This window comes from Rhinatrema bivittatum, chromosome 13 (assembly GCF_901001135.1).
Source record: "Rhinatrema bivittatum chromosome 13, aRhiBiv1.1, whole genome shotgun sequence".
In the NCBI taxonomy this organism is placed as follows: domain Eukaryota; kingdom Metazoa; phylum Chordata; class Amphibia; order Gymnophiona; family Rhinatrematidae; genus Rhinatrema; species Rhinatrema bivittatum.
In genome coordinates, this window is record NC_042627.1 from 19,846,871 (window position 1) to 19,861,120 (window position 14,250).

Genomic DNA, 14,250 nt, shown 5'->3' on the forward strand with positions numbered 1-14,250 from the left:
GGCGGGAAGCAGGGCCACTAGCATGATCCGAGGACATCACATGGCTGGGTTTAAAAGCCCCAGCTGCACTCTCTGCCCTGCCTCAGAAAAGGATCATTCTGCTTGTTAACAGCGTGTTGCTCCTCCTTGCCTCGCCCAAGCCTGCCTCCCAGCTTTGCCTCGCCCAGCCCTCATCCAGTTTTGCCTTGTCCAGTCCTTGACCAGCCCTCATCCAAGCCTGCCTCTCAACTTTGCTTTATCCAGCTCTCATCCAAGCCTGCCTGCCTTCCAGCTTTGCTTTATCCAGCTCTCGTCCAAGCCTACCTACCAGCTTTATACACCTAGTCATGTCTCGTCCAGCCTCGCTTTGCCCATGTTGTCTCTCCTTGTCGCCTGCCTTGTCCTTGGAGTCTTATCTTGTCTTGCCTTGCTCGCCTTGACCCGATTCTCCGGTCCTGATCTCTCCCTTGGACTGACTACTCCCTTGCTTGCCACCTTAATCTGACTTTGCCTTGTATTCTGACTTTGCCCTGCCTGCCCTAACTCTTGGCTCATCCCTGGACTCTCTATTTGTTCACCCTTGGGAGCCACCTAAGTCCTGCCAGTCCCTGGAACCCAGGAATGAGGCTGGTATAAATGAAACTCCAGCTAGTCCAAGACCAGGGCGTGTTTGTCAGCCATCAGCAAGGGCCTAGTAGGTATGCCTACTAGACTGCATCAACCTCGCCACAGCACAAGGGCCCACAATCGTTACACATCTATTAGGTTCCATTGTGGGTTTTCTGCGGAATTCCCCGGCACCATTGTGAAAGCAGGGAGCACAGATCTGCCCAAGCAGCTCAGTGAGGTAATGGCTAGCCTACAGTATCTGCATAAGCTCTACGGAGTCTCCATCAATATTGTCTGGAGTTAATATGGCTACTAGAGTAGCACTCTCAACACTGAAACTACTTACATTTTTCTTTATTATCATTTTAAAAACTCATACAATAGGCAATAATGATTTAAAAGTCCATATTCAGCCATTGTACAGCTTGGCTAGTTAGCCGCTGAATATATCCAACTATCTTAAAGTTAGCCAGTTAAAATTTATCTGGCTAACTTTAAGACAGCCCTATGGGCTGAGTAGAAGTAGCTGGCTAAGTTATCTGGCTAACTCAGCTCCTCCCAGTTATGCCCCCAGAACAACCCTGACTTATCTGACCAAATTCTAGCTGGCTAACTTACTACCTTGTGTTGCGATTCTGCTCTGTTTGGGCAGCTTCTCCACCTTTTTCCCCTTTGAGCATTTCCTTCGTGGCCCGGAGCCACTGACGCACTTCTCACGCGGCAGGAGCCACGCTACGTTAGCCCCTGCAGCCTGGAGGCTGTCCCTGCTCCCCAACTCGCGGCAGGAGCTGCGTTGCCACTCCCTAAGTGGCCCGGAGGCTGCCAGTACTCCCTTCACGTGGCTGGAGCTGTGCTGTCGCACCTGGCTCGGCCCAGAGGCCGTCCCTGCCATCACCTCGCGGCAGGAGCCACGTTGCTAATTCCCTTGTGGCTGGGAAGCTGCCGACTGGCATCTTCGAGTGGCCCAGAGGCTATCACCTTATCTTGGGCCTTCCGGGGAAAGAGGGCCTGCATCCCCGGTTTCTCCTGCGGCATGGAACCGCCAGCAGTCCATCCTTTGCGGCTGGGAAGCCGCCGTCCAACCCGGGGCCTGTCCTGAGGCCTAGTTCCTCTTCTCCTGCACTCAGCGTCGCAGCAGGGCCGCTTGTCCAGGGTTCTGTACCGCTTGTCCAGGGTTCTGTACTGCTTCCTGCTTCCTCCTAGGGGGCAAGGTCGACTCTTCCTTCCATATTTTGCGTCCGTCTGTTCTTGATGCCCTCTCTCCACCCTCCTTACCTCTTTGGCGCCTCCCTCTTTGCCCGCGGGAAGATTGGCTGCCGTGGCGTTCTTCTGCCGAAGTCCTCCAGCATCCCCGGGCTGGCTAGACGCTGCAAACCGCCATGTTTCCTGGAGGCCTAGGGGCGCGCGCGCGACCCCGACTGAAGTACCGGCAATGGCACGAATCTCAGGGGCGTCCCCCAAAGATGTCGTCACCTGCGACGGATATATAAGGTCTTAGAAATTGCTAACACATCGAGTTAGCAAGGGTTACACTACCTAAGCTACTCTGCCTCCTCGGACTTACTAGGGGTACCCGCTTCTCGGGGGCCTCGCTCTCTCCTTTGTTTTTCAGGTGACAGTCTGGAACCAGTACTCGCTCCTCGAGGGCCCTCGTTCCCAGACTTACTCGGTACTCTCTTCTGCCTGGAAGTCATCACTGCCAACTACATCACTGAATTACTATCGCTCTCTCAGAGCTTTCCCTGGAACCAGGTACTCGCTCCTCAAGGGCCTACACATTCCAGCTTCTGGGCTTCTATGAGACATTGTGTGAGTGTTACCATCTGGTTCAATACATGAACTCTGCATACCCTGCCTACTCACTATATTTCAGTTTCTCTACAGCTCAGCCTCCAGGGATCGCTGTTCCAGTATCTGGGGGACTACAGCCAAACCGGGCATTCCAGCTCACTACTGCCACCTCTGGTGGTTCAGTATACTGTCTAATAAAAGAACTAGTGCAGGGGTGGGCAATTTCGGTCCTCGAGGGCTGCAAACCGGTTGGGTTTTCAGGATATCCCTAATGAATATGCATGAAAAAGATTTACATATGACTGAGGCAGAGTGCATGCAAATCTCTCTCGTGCATATTCATTAGGGATATCCTGAAAACCCGACCGGTTTGCGGCCCTCGAGGACTGGAATTGCCCATCCCTGAACTAGTGTGTGTCTGTTTCCATACTCTGAGCCTGACCGGTGGTTCCTCTCGGGATCTTCCCCCGGGGGTGTGGTCATCTGCCACCGGTCCAAGGATCCACCCACAACTCTCCTAAATAACAACAGTTTGCTAATCCCAAGCAGACTGTTAACTCCGAACTGAACATATTTAAAGGAACAGTGAGGAAGGAGGTCCACCAGTGATGTCATTGAGGGCGTTGCTTCTTCTGCCTATAAAAAGGTCTTCATTCCTTCCTTGCCTTCGCAAGGAGCCAGTCCCGCCTTAGGACTTCTATCATCTGCTTCTCAAGGCACTTCGTTATATGTAGGATCCTGTGTCTCCGTGATGTCCTCACGCTATATCTTTGTCTTCATCGTCTCAAGGTCTCCAGATGTCTCGTCTAGATGTCTTCTTTATCCAGTATATCTTCGTCCTGGCAGCGCAAGTCTCCAAGAGGTTCCAGCTTCTTATTTTAACCTTCATTGTAGAGGCATCACCTCGAACCCTAAACCTTGCCTGGATTGTTGGAGTCTGCACCCTGCCTCCTCTTCACGAATGAACTCTATTTATCCGATCTGTTCCGGCTTGGCCCTGCCTGGCCTTCATCAGCTGTGCAGGGTGCAGTTGGAACAGGCTTTGTTGGAGTCTTCACTTCATCTACTATCTTCCCTGTGTGGGGAACCACCAGCGTGGTCTGTGACCTGTCTTCTTTGGCTGAGTATATGGGCGCGTCATGTGCAGTACCGACTCAGCTCTGCCTACTTGGGTGAGGAACCACTAGCATGGTCCGTGACCAGCCTTCCCCGGCTGTGTAGGGCGTGTTTTCTGCGTGGTCCGAGACCAGTCCGGCTAGGTTGTGTAGGGCATGTGATGTCCAGCACCAACCAAGTCCTCTTTAAGCAACTCATGGCCTTCCAGAGTTTCTTCATATAAGTGATCAGATTCCTCTTCACTCCATGTATCCAGATTGCATTTCTTCATGTTAACGTCTCGTCTTACTTCATGTATCCGGAGTGATGTTTCACGTCACGTATCCTGAGTCTTGTCTCTCTTCAAGTCTTTGTCCTTGATGTCCTCATCCTCTGACCACTGTCCGCCTTGTCGCAGTTGGTGCTCTGTGTGGCAGGTCCGAAAGGGCTTGGAGTAGTCTGAGGACCACTCATGAGACCAACATTGTGTTGTTTGGGTCTCTTTCTGCTGCGTACAGGTGTGGCTGTGGTTGAGGTCATCGCTCTCCATCTTCAGCCCATGTTGAGGCAACCTCTCACCTGCCTCGGTGCTTGCCAGAGCTCCTCTGAGGCTGTATCGGGGCCCAGGGGCACACGAAAACACCAGAGATGGAACCGCTACCCGCATTTCCACATCACCTTGTTGCATTTCGCTAGAGAATGCCCAAATCTCATTGAGCCGGATAACTTCTGAATTATTTGGCTAAATGCTTTTGATTATGGATCTCTTAGATTTTTTTGTTTTTGTTATGCATAAATTATATACAATGATTTTTATTTTTTATTTTGTGATTCACCATGAGGTTCCTAAATGATAAGGCATGGAATCAAGAATGAATAAATAAATACATAATCCATTCAAATAGGTGAGCAGGCAGAACAATTACATAAGATTATATATAAAACAAGAAGAGACAAAATCACATGCATTATTGAATTATTAATTGCCAATTTACCAAAGTTTAAAATTCCCAATAGCAAGGTAGGCAAGTGAGAAATGAGTCTGTAAAAACTCAGAAATCATGAGAGCAATAAAAATTTAAAAAGAGGAAAACGCTGCAATCTTCTGACATAGTCTGGCATCTTCCACAGAGAATATACTCAAATAAACCCCCACTTGAGAAGTTGACATCACATAGGGAAGGTGAATCTAAAGCGCTCTGACTTGAAGTTCCAGAGATGAAACTGGACAAACTGCTCAGGATCCCACTTTGTCTATAGCCTTTTTTCTAGATATAAGAGTCTTAGTTATACAGCAGCCTGTGTGAACTAGACCATATTACTGCACCGGGGCGGCGGAGGGATAGGAAACTGAGTCACATCACATGCAGCTCCAGGCAACACCACCACGCCATGGTCGCTCACCACAGACACTCCTGAGTCACTGCGGTATGCGAAGAAATCCATTGGCCCTACCACAGGCTCAGAACGAAAAGTCCACAGATGTCTCTTGTGTAACCAAAACATTTTCAAGTTCAGCCACATCTGCACCAGTAAGAGTTTTTAAACAAGAGAGTACAGAGCTGCCAGACAGCATTCAAGCTGCAGCTGCCATCTTGCCTCTTTATATTGCGACAGATTAAATCTTTCTAAAGGGTAAACAAACACTACCACACCTCCATTGTAATGTAATCTGTATTTTCCATGGAGATCCGGGCAACATCTCGCCAAGCTTATTGTGCCGTGAGCTGATGAAGTAGGCATAGTTCTTTACAACTGGCCACAAATGTATGACGTTATTCCAGTAAAAAAAGGCTTCACCTACAACTTGCTTGTTGATCCTTATTTCTAAAGCATAAACAGAAATGTGTCACCATACTAAATATGGGGCCATATTTTCCAAAACAACTCATTTGTGTGGTCTTTTTCCTCCTTAATCTGACACTCCCCAGAACTTAGGTCATGCCATGAGCCCTAAGCACTGAAGTCTAGATCCAGGCTGCAAACATTTTGGATGACTTTGCTTTTAGCTAGGAGTCTCTTCAGAGCAAATACAATATACAGTGCTTCTGATTGCTCGCACATATTCCTTTCATACCCCATACTATGTTAAGTGAGACTTTTCAATGGTAAATAAAGATCGGTGTCTTTAAGAGCCAGAGATTCAAAGGTGAATCCTCTCAGAGCGCTGTGCATTGCTCAGGGATTCTGCAGCCGTTGCAGCTACTGATCCGAATCTCTCCTCCTTTTCTAGATCATATTTCAGGTCCAGCTTTCATTTTATTATCCATGGGCAGCTCATTTCTGCCAAAGTGGTTTTCTGAACTGTTTTGGGATAATGAATATTGTTTTCAAGTGGTTCGTTTTTATGGGTCTTGGAAGTGCCAGCATTTTTCATCACTTCTGCCATAGAGCTGTGCGATTGCTGAGATTCAAAGTGAAAGTGCCAAAGGGCAAAGTTTCAGATCTGTGCAACCCAGTCTGAGAAATGTTATATTTATTTGCATGCAGATTAAGTGCTGGTCACATTATAAAGGGCACCTTGCGCTTCCCGGCAATTCTCTTGCAATTACCGATCTGAATCTCTTGGTTTTCTAGCTGTCTGGCAGCTTTCAACCACTGTTAGCTATTGAATAAATAAAAGCATGTTCAAACTTTACTTCTTCTGGAGCCTTCAGTGGTAGCACAACAGTGACGGTGGGATATACACTCAGCATCCAATAACTGTGCAACAATTAAAGTAGTTGTTTAAATCTTCAGTTTAGCTGCAAATGTACAATGCACATGAATCTCCGAGCAATAAGCACCAGCTTCTCTGAATGCTGTAATTATACAGCCAAGCCCTGTGCCAGAGCAGCCATAGTTTATATGCACATCCAACGGCTAGAAATTCTCTCAGACCAACAAATTACTTAGAATTTTATCTCTGTCCAGGTGGATAATCTTGAAGCATCCTTGTAAAGACAAGGAGAGGATCTAAACAAGACTTGTTTGAACAATGTTATACAACAGGGCTAAGCTGTAAGTTATCGATTTATCAAGGAAAGATATGACTCTGGCTGTTTGTAATGAAACAGCTTTGGAAAAATGACTTCTTCAGCTAGGCTGTCACTTTGGTGAGGCTGTCGTGCATCGCGGCAGTGGTGAGACAGTCCAAGGAGTGTCTTAGAGTCTCCTCTGCAGGCCATAACAGCGAAGATTGCCACATGCAAAATATGCACAACTCAGTTTACAGCACTAGATTTTATATTTTTATGATCTAGTTCAAGTGAAAACATTAACATCTATCTAATATAACTAAGTACTTATCTGGCTAAATAGTTAACTGGATAGTGAACAGGATGTGGGCAGATCAGGGAGGAGCTACTTATCCAGTTAACTTAGATGAGTAAGTGCCAGTATTTGAACTTACCTGGTTAAGTTAACCTGCTGAACAACGGGTCTAAAGTTAGTTGGATAAGACTTATTTGGCAAATTAGTGACTTTTACAGGGATATACAGCAGCATAGCCGTGCTGCTGAATATCCATTGTAAGGTAGCCAGAGAAGTCTTATTTTCCTAACTTACTTATATGGCTGAGTTTGAATGTCTACCCCCTCCCCCACCCACACTTTTCAGGTACCTACGTTTAGTACTATTCAGTTTTCAGAGGGGCCAATTTAGGAGCCTAACTCCCAAGATTAGGCACTGAGAACCTTTGAATACAATCTAATTTATTTCTTCAGGGCTGCTCCGGCTAACCATTCACTCCCATGCTGACTCTTAATCCCTGGGGGGGGGAATCCTTGAATTGGGGGAAAGCTCTCGCTTATGGCCCAGATGATGAAAGAAGGTCGCCAGTGAGTGTGGGTGCTGTATTGTAAGGGCTTCTCGTGAGGTGAGAGGCTGTAGCAATGATTTAACACCCAGGACCAGGATGAGTATACGTCTGAATGGTGTCCCAGAATACCTCTGAGTAGGTAGAGGTCCTTAATCCAGACCTCTGGGAAGAGCTCATGGTGATTTTCAATGCGCTTACTCTCCCAGCAGCTGTGCTGTGGGAATCCTAGTGGTGTCCCCCAGCCACACTGCAAAAATCCTACCTTTAGACCTCTTCTCCTCCAACACCCAGTCTTGTCCTGGTCCTGCAGATGGTAGAGCTCAGGATGGGGTCTCCTCGGTTCTGCCTTCAATTTATTTTATTCTTTCGGTGATTTCTCTTGTGGAAAAATCTAGGGACCAGGCTAGATCTATGCCCTGAAATCCCAGTATGGAAGAGGGATCAAAAAAAAAAACCCTCCCCACTACTCAAGTTAACTGTAACAAAACGAGAGGGATCCTGTAACAAAATGAGAGGGATCCTTTGGCAGGGAGTGCTCGGTGAAGTTTCTGCTTTGAAAGAAAACTCCTTAGGGAGAGGCCGGGAGGCCCTACCAGAGTGTGGAAAAAAAATACTTCTTTATTCTGCAGATGCTTTCTCTAATTGAAACCCCCTGAGTGTTAAAATGGCCGGGCTAAATGACACTGAGTCATTCGATCCAAAGCCTGCTGGTGGGAGGGCCTGAAGGAATGGATGGCTCCTACTAAGTGTATTCTAAGGACAGGGATAGTGGCATCGAGTGGCCAGACCGGGAGGACCTGCCACATGAAAAGACTTTAGTAATGTATTCAAATATCGACCCCCCCCCTCCCCCAACACCTTGAACTGTCCTATCCCTTGAACTAGACTTTGGATACCACCTTTAGGACCTAACCTTGGGGAGGATGCAGAATAAGCAAAAGGAATCTCCAGCTGAAAAGACATGGAGCAGTGACTAAAAAGTTGGTCAACGGTACTAGAGGGAAGTCTATCACAAAACAATTATTATGAATATTATTTTGTAAAACATCATTAGTTTGTATAGCACCATACGGTAGAATAGAAATAGAAAACAAGACATAATAGTACAGACGATAAAGAAAAATAGCCACATCTGGCTGTTTAGAGCTCTGCAGAATAAAATGGGAGCAGTACTTGCATTTGGAGGTTAAATACAAGATAAAATATTTGCATGAAGTTCTTTAACAGTCAACTTTATGGAAAAGTGGCTCAGCAAATAATGATGTTTGTTAAGTATCACTGGTAGAAAGCTGCACCAGGAGGTGGATGATGGCAGAGCAGAGCTTCAGGCAGCTTCTGGTCATCCCAGTGCTCTCTGGTGCATTATTATTACTCAGACACGTTTATAGTTTGGACTTCTGACCCTTTAACTGCTCTACTGTCTTCCTTAGCAGGGTAATAGCCTTCCAAAGCTAACAAAGTCTCTCTTCTTTACATCTGGGAGCTATATGTAGTTCAAACAATTCATAAAATATAGTCTGTCTCTGCCCTTGGGATCAGAGCTTAGGAAATTAACACTTTTGAAGGAAAATGTGCAGCATAAACGTAGAAAGAGTGGGACTTCTAAAGGTAGAACGGCACATGGAAGCAGATAGATTTCATGTAAAGGAAGTAAAATAGCATTCTGAGGAAACAATCGTAAGTGAAGTGTTCACTCTAATCCTTTAATTAATATTGATTGTTCTCTTCATCACTTTTTTTTTTTTTTTACTTTCTTTACAGGTAAGAAAAATTCCATTCTACTGCATAAAGTCCAGCATGACCTCAACTCTGGTGTCCTCAACTATCAAGAGAATGAGATCATCCAGCAGATTGTGCAACACGACCGAGAGATGGCCCATTGTGCTCACAATGTGCAGGCCGCAGCAGCAGCTGCAGCATCCACCCCTACCCCAGTCATCTGGACTCCTCTTGTTCAAGCACCACTGCAAGCTGCAGCAGCCACAACATCAGTCGCCATTGCTCTTACCCACCATCCTCGGCTTCCGGCAGCCATATTCCGTCCTCCAGTGTCTGTTTTGAATTCTTTGAACAAACAATCCAGTCAGACGCCAAGACACTTGAAAAGGCTCCAGTCTTTAATTTCAAGTACTGGACCTTCTTCTGTAGGTTCCCCATCTAGCACCCCATCCCAATTGCACACTCCAGGAGCTGAAACTCCTTCATCATCTTCCTTCCAAGTTCATCAACTAGCAGGTTTCTCTGCCTCAGCTGGTTTAACTCCATTTCAACAAGCTTCTGTTGGTTCTTTTTCCACTGGTTCAAGTCAACAAGGTTTGAGCAGCACATCATCAGTGGGATTAAGCCAGTTTCAGCAAGTGCCCTCAGGTTCTCAAGGAGGCGTCACGCAGCTGCAGCAGCTTTCCAGCAATACTCTACCTAGTGGGGTAAGCCACATACAGCGGAGCACAAACAACTCGCCAACAGCTTCATTCAGCCAGCTCTCCTCCGGTTCACCTAACAATCTCTTTAATCAATTTCAACCCACACTGAAGCCAACTCAGGTGGGACACATGCAGCAGCAATCAGGAAGTGGACTTTCAGGAGACATAAATCAGTTTCAGTCCCCATCTCTGCTCTCAAGTTCTCCATCATCTAGTTTAAGCCAGCTGGTGCAAGCTACTGGAGGATCTTCTTCAGCACTGTGCCAAATACAACAAAGTTCCATGGGGCCTTTAACAGGGACGGTAGCCCAGCTGTATCAAGAAAGGTCTTCTTTTGCCTCCACATCTCCTTTGCAGCAGTCTGCTACACCATCCCCGTGCTATACTCCTTTAGGCCTTAGCCCGCCAATTCAGAGTCCAGTTGCAGCACGAACCTTTCAGTGCAGTTCTCCTGGGGCATCGGGCTCTCATAGTTCTCTGCTGATACCACAGACATCTAGCTCACCTCAGCAAATCCTCCCAACCACAGGAACACCACCTTTGCCACCTGGCCGCTTGACCCAGGATATCAAGTTAATTTCTGCTTCCCAACCGTCTATACCCCAAGAAGTGACTCAGACCTTGAATCGAATCTCCCCCCATTCATCTCGAGAATCTGTTTCTGGCTTCTCTCTGTTTTCTGGTATGTCAGCCCTTGTAGGTAAACCCTGTGGCTCCATCCCTGAGCAAATGACTTTGCCACGTCAGGTGTCCTCGGGTTCCTTGCCCCATCCACCAGCACTCGGGGTCAGTGCAACCACCACAGCCTCTCCTTCACTGGCATCTGGCCACAGAAAAGGTTCATTAGCATTCTCCGAAGAACTAGAACCTATAAAGTCCAAACTACCCTCTAATTTGTGAGGGTTCCTTCTCAAACTCTTTATGTCACTCATGCAGTTTAGTTTTTCAATAGACTACACAAGCTAATTTTTTTTCTTCAGGTTTAACTGTGATATTAAAAATAATAAGGTTAAGAATTTAAAAAAAAGATAACCAGGTATTCTTAGAGATATAGTTTTTTGGTCACTTGATTTTATAGAATATTTTAATACTTGGTATGAGAGAATCTGAAGAAACTTAATCCAGCGAGGTAAGGGTTATGAAGAATCAGCCATACAACCACCAACCGGTGTTTGAAAGCACAGAGAAGTCTGTTTTAATGATGCATTTGTAAACCCAATCAAAACTGATTAATTGGTTTACCCAGCTAGAACTGATTATGTAATACCTACCTGTTAACCAGTACTAATGTCTATATAGCATTCCTTGGTTTATCTCAATTTTTTTTTTAATTTAGACTTTGTGTACAAAGGTTTATGAATTAGCCCAATCTGACTCCATATCCCATGTCCATTCTTTGCAGAAAAGGTAGAGCCTAATGTGGGATTGCTTTATCACAGTGTGAGCAGCAGCTTAGAGTGAAGGCAAACCAAACGCAAAAAGTACACAAAATCCTGCCCTGCAAGGTGTATTTTCTTTATTTCAAATATTCATTTAGTCTTTTTACAGATGGAGAACAAGAGGTTTTCTAAAAAACTGAGAGCTTCACGATATCTAGCTTTTCTAGTAGCGTAAATTGTGCCACCTCAAAGGCTTCTGGCATGGTGTTGGTTGAAAGAGCAGTGCATCGCCGGTGCCACTGCAGATGCAACAGAATGTATCACTAGATTGCACCGATGCTGCCAGTCCAGTCCATTGAGGAAATACCGCTGATTGGAGCATAAAACCTGGTCCACACGTCATGTGAGTTGCCAACATAACCCTCGGGTGATTAAGTGAAGGCCCAGGCAAAGCAAACGTCCATGGTACTATCACATCTCCATTAAGCACCAGATGAACACATCTGGACCCTATGGAACTCAGCTATGGCCATTTAACTTTTGCCAACCTCTCATTACACCTTAGTGCTCTTCCCTCTTATATCACCCTCTCTCCACATATGCACACAGTAAACAAACAAACACAAAAAGCAGTGAGAATGCGCGTGTAGAACGCCCCCTTTCCTTTGGAACTAGAGGAAAGTAGATTGCAATCGATGTATTTTGCGGCAGGAATTTTTACCGTTGCTGCTGTCCCCTGGCAGTCCATGATCAGTATAATCGGCAATGTATCATAATACATAGATTCCCAGTTTGGAAACCTCCGAGGCTGAATGATGAGATTCTCTCCCACTGCGCCGCTTGTTTTCCTTCGCTAAAAAAAAAAGCTTAACAAGCAGGCTGCACACGCATGGGCTGAACTGCAGGGTTAGGGCAAGCCCAAAGGGAAGGGAACACTCATTTCTCAAAGGCTGCCCTGTAAAAGATGAAACTCTGAAGGAAAACTTGGATTTTGGACGTCCGAAAGATTTTTCACATTGGTACACAACCGCTGTATAAAGCAGGCCCTTGCTACTCCTTTGCTTTAAAGATGACGCTTGTGCCACTCGCACCACATGCTTATTTTTCTCTCCTCGCCTTCAGTTTAGTGGGAGGAAGATTTGTTTTGATCCTTCCTCCTTGCAATAAGTTGTAGTCACAATCCATTTTTTTTTGGGGGGGGGGGAGCGAAGCCCTGACCATTTCCCCCCCTGCTCCCTACAGCTTGATTTAGAACCTAATTTCTGCTGGGGCCCCAGTACTAGGAGTCGTCCCCCCCCCCCCCCTTTTTTAAACCCTCTCATTCTTTCCATCTAGCCCAGCCATTGCAGTGGGTGGGCCACAGACTGCGGCAGCATACTGCAAGCCCAAGGCTGGCCACTAGGGATCGCTGTTGTGCAATGGCGGTCCCCGCCTTTGTGACCTATTTCTTCTAAGGGGTGGCGTTTCCATCTTTCTGCTGAATATTCATGCGCCTGAGAATTTGGCCTTGGACTGAGGCAGAACTGTGAAGTGACCACACAAAAATTACAAGTAACAATCTACACTAGCCCTGGTTGTGAAAAAAAAAAAAAAAAAGATGACTTGTACTATGCATTTGAGATAGAGGAAAGTACGTTATTTACAGATGGCAAGGGATGAGTGTATGGATAACGAGCAGTGAAGCCAAGGTGCAAATAAAATTGAATGAAAATAAATGCCCTAATGGCATCCCGAGCTCCAAGATGTTTGATGTCCTAGGTTTTATTGGTACAATTAGAGATGTTTAAGATATCAAATCAATTGTTCAGCTTCTTCAAGTGAAGAAAACACGAAAAAAAAATAAATCAATGTTCGTTTTGTACTGCAGCTGTGAGCTGGACGCACTGAATATTCATTTTCAGGTACAGGTTGATTTAAATTAGAGTGCATAAGAAGAGGTAGAGATAGCATCATGAGTATGAGATTCACCCATAAGAAAAAGTGCTAAATTAAGATCTCACTTTCCATGCAATAAAAAGGACACGGCACTTAGAAGGGGGGGGGGGGGGGGGGGGGGGGAGGACATATCAATCACTGGTGAACAATGTGTTTATCTGCCAGGTTTATGCCATGCACACCCATCAGAATCACTTTAGACAAAAAAAAAATTCTAATCTTGTCTACAGCATAGGATCCTATAGCAACATTTATTTCCTGGATCTGCAGCAGTCGCTGACTGACGCAAAACCAGGGCTAGTGACGGTCTTCAAAATTGGTTTTGTGTAGACCATTACAGGACTGAACCTCACACTTTTATGCCATGGTTTGCTGGGTATAATCGCAATCTCTCAAAGGTGCTTTTTTTTTTTTTATGAGCCCTAGAGAGCATGCTTCTACAGTCTGTAATGCATAATGTATCTGCACTTGGAAGTTCCTTTTGAGCAGACTGGTGGTACCTAAGAAAATGGATACTGATTCTGCATTTTTGCCACATTTTCCTGGTTGCTGAATGCATTTTTTGACATTGCATGTTTTCCTGTCTCTCCCTATTACAGAATAGTCACTTGATACTGACATTTCTATTATTAGCAATGCCTTTCTTGTATTCCTCTCCTTTACCACCATATCTGGTTTCTTCACATCAAATTTATGGTCAGTTTTTCTGGAAAAATGTGACAAAGCTACCAACAGTAATTCTGCCAGCTATCGACGACGACGACATGATCACAAAAACAGCCTTTGTGATTCTACTGGAAGAATCTGATGGCATGTCTTAACAGCCACCTTTTTTCTTCTTTATAGTCTTGGATTAATTTGATTCTATGGATTGTTTAAATAAAGGATCAGCACTTTTTGGGGCCAGAGTGCCCCAAAAAACTCACGCCATCAATGTAAGATGTAAGAGTGCCAGACCCACAAAACAGTACGATGGGGTGAAGTGAGGACTGGTTAGGGTCTCTCTCATTTTCACCCCTTGCCTCTCCCTCACACTCCTTGTTTTCTCTCTGTCTGTCTCCCACCGCTCTTGCTTTCTCTTTATCTCATCATCTGTCTCCCCCTACCATTTTTGCTCTCTTCTGGTCTCCCATTCTCAATCCTTGTTCTCTGAAGAACAGCTCCTAGTTTTGCAGGTTAATTCATTGCTCCATGGTCAGAATATTCTCTCTCCTACTTTCATTGAGCTTGGTTTGCCTCT

General features: G+C 45.6%; 1 protein-coding gene across 3 annotated transcripts in view; it reads left to right on the forward strand.

Annotated features, from left to right (window-relative positions):
• The window catches only part of HCN4 (hyperpolarization activated cyclic nucleotide gated potassium channel 4), a 337,366-nt gene extending 324,289 nt beyond the window's left edge, over nt 1–13,077 (forward strand). For all 3 annotated transcript variants that reach the window (XM_029575658.1, XM_029575659.1, XM_029575660.1), the window contains exon 8: nt 9,035–13,077. In XM_029575658.1, the coding sequence (XP_029431518.1) occupies nt 9,035–10,596 (1,562 nt within the window). In that variant the 3' untranslated portion in view covers nt 10,597–13,077. The remainder of the gene's footprint in view (nt 1–9,034) is intronic.
• Nucleotides 13,078–14,250: the final 1,173 nt, after the last annotated feature.